At 36.2% G+C, this 9,639-nt stretch overlaps 1 protein-coding gene across 1 annotated transcript in view; it reads right to left on the bottom strand.

Moving 5' to 3' along the window:
- Positions 1-7,197, bottom strand: part of F13B (coagulation factor XIII, B polypeptide) — a 30,245-nt gene extending 23,048 nt beyond the window's left edge. The window contains exons 1-3 of the mRNA XM_006892104.1: positions 7,134-7,197; positions 4,409-4,609; positions 1,242-1,427 (exon numbers count right to left, since the gene is read on the bottom strand). Coding sequence (XP_006892166.1) covers positions 1,242-1,427; positions 4,409-4,609; positions 7,134-7,197 — 451 coding nt within the window. The remainder of the gene's footprint in view (positions 1-1,241; positions 1,428-4,408; positions 4,610-7,133) is intronic.
- Between the last annotated feature and the right edge of the window lie 2,442 nt (positions 7,198-9,639).

The following is a 9,639-nucleotide window of genomic DNA, read 5'->3' as shown; positions in this document are numbered from 1 at the left end:
GGCAAGGATTCTGAGGTTCCGTCTAACACACTTTGGACATGTTGTAAGGAGTCCTTGGAGAAGAACATCATGCTTGGTAGGGTGGAGGGACAGTGCAGGAGGAGAATGCCCTCTATGAGGTATACTGATTCAGTGACTGGGGTAATCGGGATGGGAGTGTCAGAGACAGTGCGATTGGCACAGGACAGAGCCGAGTTTAGGGCTGTTGTACACAGGGTCGCTATGAGTCGTAAGTGACTCAGCAGCACATAACAACAACAACAGTCACTAGTGAGTTGTGATGGACCAGCTATGGCCACTTTGAATCAGATAATCATATGATATATTATGCAGGGAATGAAAAACAGAAGAACAGTGTTGCATTTATAGTAAAAAAAGTCCATTTCAAGTTCTATCCTGTAAAGATTACAGCCTCTGAAACCAGATGGTACATTTCTACTCTGTCACATGAGGTCACTCAATTCATTGTCATTGAGTCAGAAATAATTCATAGCTTACCCTCCAGTAGGTTTTCAACAGCATCTATAAATAGCATAAGAGAAGATTGCTCATCTTTCTCTCTCGTAGCCACTGGTGGATTAATAGTGAAGTTCTCTGTTAGGCCAGGAGAGTTCTTTACATAAGACACTATTGTTGAATACCTTCGAGTCGCACACAATTCATAACGACCCTATGAACGAAAGGCCTGAAGACCCTCTTCAACTATCGAAATTTATTAAATTTCATAGAAGTTTCTGGAGGCATGTTATTTAGGAAGTGGACAGCTCCTAGCAACAACAGTAGTATTGGTTTATAGAATAAAACAATGAAGATTAGTGCAAGTAATTTTCCAATAAAGGTAATAGTAATTTTCCTATGTTTCAGGAATCAGATTTTTTTCCTTTTATCTCAGATGGGTAATGTGCCAATGCCATAACAAGGTTTATGGGAGACACGTCACACAAAAGCATGAACACCCAAACATCATACTCACACTCCAGAAGGAATCAGATTCATTAACTTGCTTATTTTATTCCTCTCCAATTCCTTTTGTATATGGTAAAAATTACCAGAATAGGTATGTTCTGGGTGTTGAGAACTACTGTATCAAAAAAAAAGTGAGCATTTGAGAATAACAACACAATACAGCTTGTGCTTTTACAGTCATGTTATAAATTATTTTGAATGCTTATGAAGATAAGAAAGTAGGAACTCCAGAAGCCCTCATCTTCAGTTTTAGGAAATGAGTCTAAAGTGCATACCATGCTCCTTTCTACAGGCCGGCTGAGAAGCCCATCCACTGGAGAGACACTGCACCACCTCTTCATCCTTCCCTCCTGTGGTCTTGTATCCCGAAGCACAGCCATAACGCATGCTTTCGTGAATCCTGTACAATAACTTTGTATCAGAGACATAACCATTCCTCAGGTCCGGCTTAGTGCATTTTTCTAAGGGGAAGAAAATACATGTCTTTGAACTCAAGAATAAATTCATGTTTTCTTTTACTGAGTTATCAGATGAAGAGGAAAATATATCATTACTTCTTGTTAGAATTTAAAAAAGAGAAAAGGAAAAATTTCCACTTCTCAATTTCTTAAATTAATTTTAGAAATAGACAGCATCTGATTTTTGCTTATTTGAGTTTTGAGAAATGATTTTTTATTTATATTGGTTTTCTTTATATTTCCAAGTTTCAGCTCCAATAGTCATTCCTACCATGGGTCCAGAGTTCTTTCTATTGCTCTCGATGTAAACAAAATAATTTCCGCTCAGTTGACTTCCTAATATCAAAACACACAGTGTGGCTGTGTATTAGCATGTACAAAAGCATATGGAGCTTTGGTGGCATAATCTGTTAGTTGCACAGCCAATCCAAAGTTGGGAGATTATAATTAACAGCAGCTATACAGGAGAAAGAGGGGCAATCACTTCCTATGTAATTTACAGCCTCCAAAAACCTGCTGGAGCTCATCTGAGTTGGATCCATCTTGGACTTTTTGTGAGTTTTGACTTTTGACAGTGAGAAAAGCTTGTATCTATTTTAAATACCCTGAAATAATTCTTCAGACATCTTAACATCTTAACTGTATTTAATCATTCACTCATCAAATTTTTGGTGTCACTTATCTTTACAATAAAGAATAAACGCTTCATGTAGACTATGCCTAAATTACAGACACTTAAAATGTGTAAATTTGTAGAGTTGGGGGGTGTGTTTTGTAAGTATATATGACAAAGGTGTATTAAACAAGGAACACTTTAACAGTGTTTGAAGCACTACCATTTCATTGTTGTTATTGTATCAAGTTGGAGCCAACTCATAGCTGACCCTCACATAGATGTCCCTTTTTCTCCTAGAGAGGAGCTGATGGGTTCAAGTCTCCTGCCTTTCAGTTGGCAGTGCAACTTCTTACCCTCTAGGGCCACCAGAGTCTTATTATAAAGTTTCATAAACCTCTAGGGAGCTGTGCCGCTAACTCAAAGGCTGAATCTTAAGCAAAGGCCATGATTCTCCATGGTTTGGATCCACCAGTGTCTCCAAGGGAGGAAGATGGACAATCTCTTCCCATGTGATTTACTGCCTCTGAAAACCTGCTGGAGGGTCCAACTTCACTACAGTGGCCTTCAGTTTAGCATGACTAATCAGTTAGGAAAAGATTAAAACACTTTTCTAAAGCTATTATTAAATTAACGCTATGTCCTGTGTTATATGCACACTATGAGAATGATCTTATTGAAACAGAGGTATTAGTTTCACTTTGTAGACCAGAAATAAAGTTCAAAAACTTTAAGTCACAGTCCAGTGGGCAAGTTGGATCTGCATACAGACAGTTTGACAGCAGAGGCCATCTATTAACCACCACATGCCATGGCTAAACTTGAATTCTTTCCTAGTTCCATAGAAATTTGTGCTGGTAATCTAAAAGCAGCAAATTCAAATCTACTGGCAGCTTCACAGGAGACAGATGGCAATCTCCCGTGTGGCTTTCAGCTTCTAAAAATCTGGTGGAGAGTCAGCTATGACTCAATCATAACTCAACTAATACGAGTGAAAGTAGCTAATAAATCTAAATTGTTTAATCTATTTTTTCTTAGTTGGGGATGAATGAGATCTATTTATTAGGGTGAGTACATAGTTTATGCTAATGTATAATGTTCTTTGTTTGTCCTCATGTCATAGGATGGGCATTTTTTTTTAAAGAATATGTTTCCGAAGGACAATTGTTGTTGATTGCCTTCTAGTCAAGCACGACTCATAGAGACTCTATGAACAAAAGGCCTGAAACCCCTCTACAGCTATCGACATTTATCAAAGTTCATAGAGATTTTCCAGAGGTATGTTATTTAGGAAATGGATGCCAATAGTGACAGTAATCTCTTCTTGAGTAAATAGATTTATTCAAAGCTCTATCCTCTGAAAGAGAGAGCTTAGTGAAGAAGCCAACTGACAGACCTATAGCAAAATCAGCTCTAAAAGGGTAAGATCAATCAATAGTTGTTCTTCTCACAAATTAAAACGCAAATTCAAGGAAAAATATTTTATGGATTTTATCTGATATGAAGCCTTCACAAAAAAGAATGGATTTGGTTTTGAAACCAGAAAACAATAGAGATGTTCACTATTAGGTTGGTTTTTTCTGATGCTGGTGTCTGAAAAATTTTTCTCACTTTTAATGAACACTTTTTCATATAAGCTTCTTATTACTTAAAGTAACTCAGTTGAGTTTCTGTTTTAAAAAATGATGATATGTAGCAATCTCAGAAATTAACTTTCTTCTCTTCACAGGTTATTAGGAGAAATAAGCAAAAATATAATAGTTAAAATGAAACAGTTGGTTGGCAGACTTGTAGAATGTACTCTGTAAGAAAAGAGGGTAACAAAAATTTTGCTCTTCTCTATGCAAAAGATTTATTCACTTCCATGTTTTTTTGTTGTTGTGTACTGCTGAGACTGAGCTGACTCATAACTCATCCCCTAGGTGGTTTTTAGAGATTGTACATTGCAAGAGAAGAGATTGTGTATCGGTCTTTTAAGGAGCAGCTAGTGGATTTGAACTGCTACCTTAATGTTAACAGTGTGACTCCTCATGACTAGGCCACCAGCTCTCCGTATGTTTTAATGTAGTTGTTATATGCTGTGTAGTTGGACCTGACTCATAGCTGATCTTCCAATGGGTTTTCAGAGGTAGTAACTTACACAGGAGGAGACTGACCATCTTTCTCCCCCTGCGCAGCTAGCAGATTCAAATTGTGCGGCTTTGGCTTGGCAGCACAACTTCTTACCACTAGGCCACCAGGGCTTCCCTTATGTTTTCTTGTTCTTGTTTTTGTTAAGTGCCATCGAGTCATAGGAAATTATGCCCCTATTTATGGGTATTAAGTTATCTGACTACTGAAAATATTACATGTAAACACTCAGATGACTTACTGAAGCACCTCGGTTCTGGAGACCAGCCTTCTTTTGTACATGTAGTTTTCTCTTCCTGTTTTCCAGTTTCTGTGGTATAACCAGCCAAGCAGGAAAATGGCAATTTTTTATCTATGCCCATTGGAAAGTAATAGCTTTTAAATGTATAGTAATACTGGGCAATTCTTCCATTTTCTATAGGAGGAATATCACAGGGTTTTTCTGAAATAAATAAACACAAAGCTGAGAATACAAAATATTCACTAAAACCACAATATTTCTAGCCAAATATCAATAACTTTAAATGTGTCTAGAGCACTTTAACTGGGACTTATTTTTATTAACTCTCTTTTCTTAAAGATTTTTTTGGTTGACAAGTTTAGCATTGTTTTCCTTTTACAATCAATCTTTCAGCAGCTCCAGCCTTTAATAGTCAGCAATAACTAAACAAACTCCTTTTCCAGAGAAACTTTTTCTCCGAATTTGTTAAACAATGCTGTCCAACAGGAACATAATGTGAGTCATTTGTGTAATGTTAGCATTACAATTTTAAGAGGAAAAAGAAACAGGTCATGTTAATTATAAGACTCATCAGCAGTCTGTTTTACGCAGATGACACAACCCTGCTTGCTGAAACTGAGAAGGGCCTGTAGCACTTGCAGCAACGGGTCAAAGACTGCAGCCTTCAATATAGATTGAGGCTCGGTATCAAGAAGATAAAGATTCTCATCACTGGACCAATTGCAGCAACACAATAGATGATGGATTGGTAAAGATTGTTAACCTAACATACTAAAATATTTTCTTAAACTGTCTTTGAAATTAATCACGTGTTCATATTTACAACTTGTCTCAGTCTGTATGAGTTACATGTCAAATGATCAATTTGCATGATGGTATATGGCCAAAAAATGGAACTGAAAAGTCCTAGATAGTATAGATAAAATTCTCTGTAAGTTGTCCAAACCTTCAGAATTTTTCAGAAAATGGCTTTTAAAAATATAGTTAACCTTTTCCACCAGATGAGAATAAAAGAGCTAAGAATCAAACCCCTATGCACATCAAAAAACTTCTCCAACAGGGTAAAAAGGAAAGCCACAGACTGGGATATGAATGGATAGAGAAGCTGTGGTATATTCACACAATGGAATACTATGCAGCACAGAAAAATAAGGAACATATATTATACAAAATGAGTGACCCTGGAGGACATTGTGCTGAGTAAAAAATCTCAGTCACAAAAGCAAAAGCAATGTCTAATGCCACTGTTCTAAAACAGGACTGAAATGAGGGTTGGGAGGAAAATAAGAGGGGATAAATAATGTACATTGCATTGAAACAGAAAGGGAAAGAATTGTTTAAAAGGAATATATGATTAGGTATTATTTGCATGACAACAGTCCAGAATAAGAGCTGCATAGCAAAGTGGATTGGGAGAGGGAAAATTGTGCAACAATGAAATGATTTTTTTTTTTCAAAGAGAAAGGTGAACTGAGGGAGGCAAATTTGTAAAAATGAATGGATGGAAATCCAAATTCTATATAAACTTTCATTCAAATAAAATTTTTTAAAAATTGAAAATATTGGGAAAATATAGTTAAAAATCAAAACAAAACTCTGTAAAAGGAGCAAAGGCAACATAAGGACAGCATTATCTGACCTCTTAATTCCACCACGAATTTGTATTCAACTAATAGAAAACCAGTTCCCATGAGGTCAGAAATATCCCTCATGTCCTTGTACCTCTTTTTACTAATTCAAACACAAATCTTATCCTTTAATGGGCCAAAAAAGATATTTCTATTAGAGATGTCTTAACAGCAATGGCTTCTCAGTCTGTACATTTATTCTTGCTTAGGACTGATGACCTACCTGGCTTCTCAATCCTACAGACTAATAACACTGACAACTGTTCCTAAGTCTCTCACACTTGTAAACTGCCTGCACTTCACTTTCACATTGATCTAACATATTAGACAGTCTGTCTATAAAGACGTCCTGCCCACCAGTTTTTCTGCAAAAGAAAGATGAGCAATCTCCTTCTATACAATTTACTGATTCTAAAACCCGCTAGAGGAACAACTATGAGTTGATGATGGCTTGATGGTACATAACAACAAGAAATGCCCACAGGTCTTGGCCTGTTTTATATTTGTTATCCTAAGTATTAATGGAATCTCCTTTCACTATTACTTTTTTTTTTTTAGATTTTTTTTGGTTTAACTTAACCAAACTTAACAAGGTTTTTAAAAGAAAAATCTGCAACAAAGAAATAGAATACTCATCTAGTAATCAAAGTTGTTTTGTATTGTTAATTGCCCCTTTAGGACTCCAGCCAAGGATTAAGCAAATGAGACAAATGAAGAGTAAAAGTCTTTCTGATTTCTTTGGTTTTGCAAGTTTTCTACATCAAATTTATTTTATCAGCAGACGACTAAACTTAATCCAGTTCTGTTGATGTTAAAAGGAATTTGAGAATGAATTCAGGTTACAATCATATTTCTAAATAGTGGTACTGCTAACTTGAAAACTCTTTAAAAGTATCTAGGTCCTGTCGGCTAGTCTCCAAGTACAAAGTGGGTTTTTGAGTAATTTTTCCTCCAAAGTTATACTATTTATTTAAATATGATAATAAATTATTTTAAACTAATTTGCTTTTATAAAATTGACACAAATTTTAAAAGCCCTCCATCTTATGAACATTATTCATTGTTTGATAATAAAGAGTTTTAAGGATTATTTTTACCTTCTGCAGAGAGTTCTCCAAAGAATATTAAGATGATGGTGAAAGCCAAGTCTCTGAACCTCATCTTCAATGGTGTGCTTAACAAAGATTTTAACAACTCGAAAGCACTATGAACTCCTCAGTAAGTACACAATTCTTCTTTTGAGAAGTTAATTATTTACAACATCTGCTTAAGTCCCTTTGTAATGATTTGTCAGTCATTTTTAAGTTACTTTTAAAAAATGCTAAAGTAACACAGATGTACTGATTGCTGCTACTTCTCATGCCAGAGTGCAATAAGAATATGATAGCCAATAAGGATAACCACAGAGGCAGTATAACTTATTAATTCAGACTACATCAAAACAAGGTAAGTTCTCAACTTTCATTCCCAACTGAAAGCCCATGGTGTAAAGTTCATCTGTGGTCATTGATTTCCTATTGCCAATGACCAAGGGAGGAGGTGAACTTAGGAACATGAGCTAACAAATACCAGATGCTAAAATATGGTGTGGTCTAGGTTGTACTGCTTCCAGAGAAAAATTCTTCTATCATGTTGTTGTTGTTTTTATGTACTGTCGAGTGGTCTGCAACTCATAAGGACCCTATGTACAACAGCCCTAAACCCTGCTCTATCCTGTGCCAATCTTACTGTGTCTGACACACCTATCCACATTATCAGAGTCATTGAATAAATCTGTCTCTTTGAGTGTCTTCTTCTCCTGTGCTCTAACTCAGCCTTACCAAGAGTGACGTCCCTCTTGGACTGATCCCACCTTGCAACATGTTCATAATATGTCAGACAAAGCTTTAGAGTACTACTTGCCTCCAGGAGCAGGCTGGTTTCACCCTCTCTAGGAAGAACCTGTTCATTCTTTTAACAGTCCATGGTATATATTCAATACTCTTTTCCAACACCACATGTCAAAAGGACCAATTCTCCATCTGTCATCCTTAGTCCAACTCTCTGATGCATAGCAAGTGATTACAAAGACCATGGCCTGTATCAGGTGCACTTTAGTCTCCAGACTGTCACCGTTGCTCTTCAGTACTCTGGACAGGTCTCTGACAATGGACTTTCCTGATGCAATATATCTTTTAATTTCCTGGCTGCTGGTGCCAAGAAGGTTGATTGTGGAGCCAAGCAAGCTAAAGCTGTTTACAATCTCAATCTCTTCACCATCCACCATGATGCAGCCAATTGGCCCAGTGGTGAGAATTTTTGTTTTCTTGATATTGAACTTCAATCCATATTGAAGGTTGCAGTCCTTGACTTTCTGCAGAAAGTGCTTCAGGTTCTCCTCAATTTCTCTTATCAAATCAATATTAATAATAGTGTTATTAAACAATAATATCTAACATTTAGAATCCATATTCTATTGGGCAACATGCTATATTATCATTCATTTGTAAAGAGAGTTGTTTCCACTGTGTATGACTCCAGGTTCTAGTATTGCAATGAAGTAATATATCTTAATTTTTCCCTTTCTGGCATTTAAAATGTTAACACATTTTTCATTTAAATTACAAAATGATACCATGAAATAGGAGTAATCTTTCATCTCAATTTTGGAACTTTTTTAGATTGAAATTTTAATAAAAGTTTATAGAGACTTTGGATTTCCATTCATTCATTATTGCACATTTCCCTACCTGCCCACCCCTCCCCCCAGTTGGTTTTTCTTTGAAAAGTTAAAAAAACCCAACTTTCATTATTATGCAATCCCTTCCCCCCATCCACTCCTCCATGAAGCTCTCATTCTGGACTCTTGTCATGAAAATAACAATCATATATTCCTTTCAAACAGTTATCTCCCTCATCTGTTTCAATACAATATACATTATTTATTCCTTCTTTTCTTAGATTCCCCCCAATGTCAGTCCTGTTTTATAACAGTGGCATTATGCAGTATTTGTACCTTTGTGACTGAGATATTTCACTCAGCATAATGTCCATAATGGTATTCCTATTTCCAACTTTTTCAGAAAGCACCACACTGCCTTCCATAGTAGTTGCACCAGTTCACACTCCCATCAACAGTGAATAAGGGTTCAAAATTCTCCACAGTCTCGCCAACATTTGTTGTTTGCTGTTCTGTCAAATTTTGCTAATCTTATTGGGATGAGATTATATCTCATAGTTGTTTTGATTTGTATCTCTTTCAGAGCTAGGGATTTTGAACATTTCTTCATGTGTTTGTTTGCCATCTGAATATATTCTTTGGTGAAGTGTCTGTTCATATCCTGTGCCCATTTGTCAATTGGATTGTTTACCTTTATCTTGTTGTGGTGCAATTTTGGAACTTTAAAAGATAATATAATGTGTTATCAGAAATGTAAAAACACAGAGCAATGGATTCTTACAAATTGGACATTTTTGGAAAATCAGCAATCAAACACGAATAAATAAAATAGACTAGCATCCCAGGAATTTCCTTCCAGTCACTACCTACCCTCACTCCACTACCTCGGCTGCTAAGATAATGGGGTTTGTTTGGTTTGTTGGTTTTTTTCCTTGTTTCATTCA

This window comes from Elephantulus edwardii, unplaced genomic scaffold, assembly GCF_000299155.1.
Source record: "Elephantulus edwardii isolate Elephantulus edwardi_28Jun2011 unplaced genomic scaffold, EleEdw1.0 scaffold00110, whole genome shotgun sequence".
Classification (NCBI taxonomy): Eukaryota; Metazoa; Chordata; class Mammalia; order Macroscelidea; family Macroscelididae; genus Elephantulus; species Elephantulus edwardii.
Note: the sequence above shows the minus strand (reverse complement) of the source record. Positions and strands in the feature narration are given on the sequence as shown.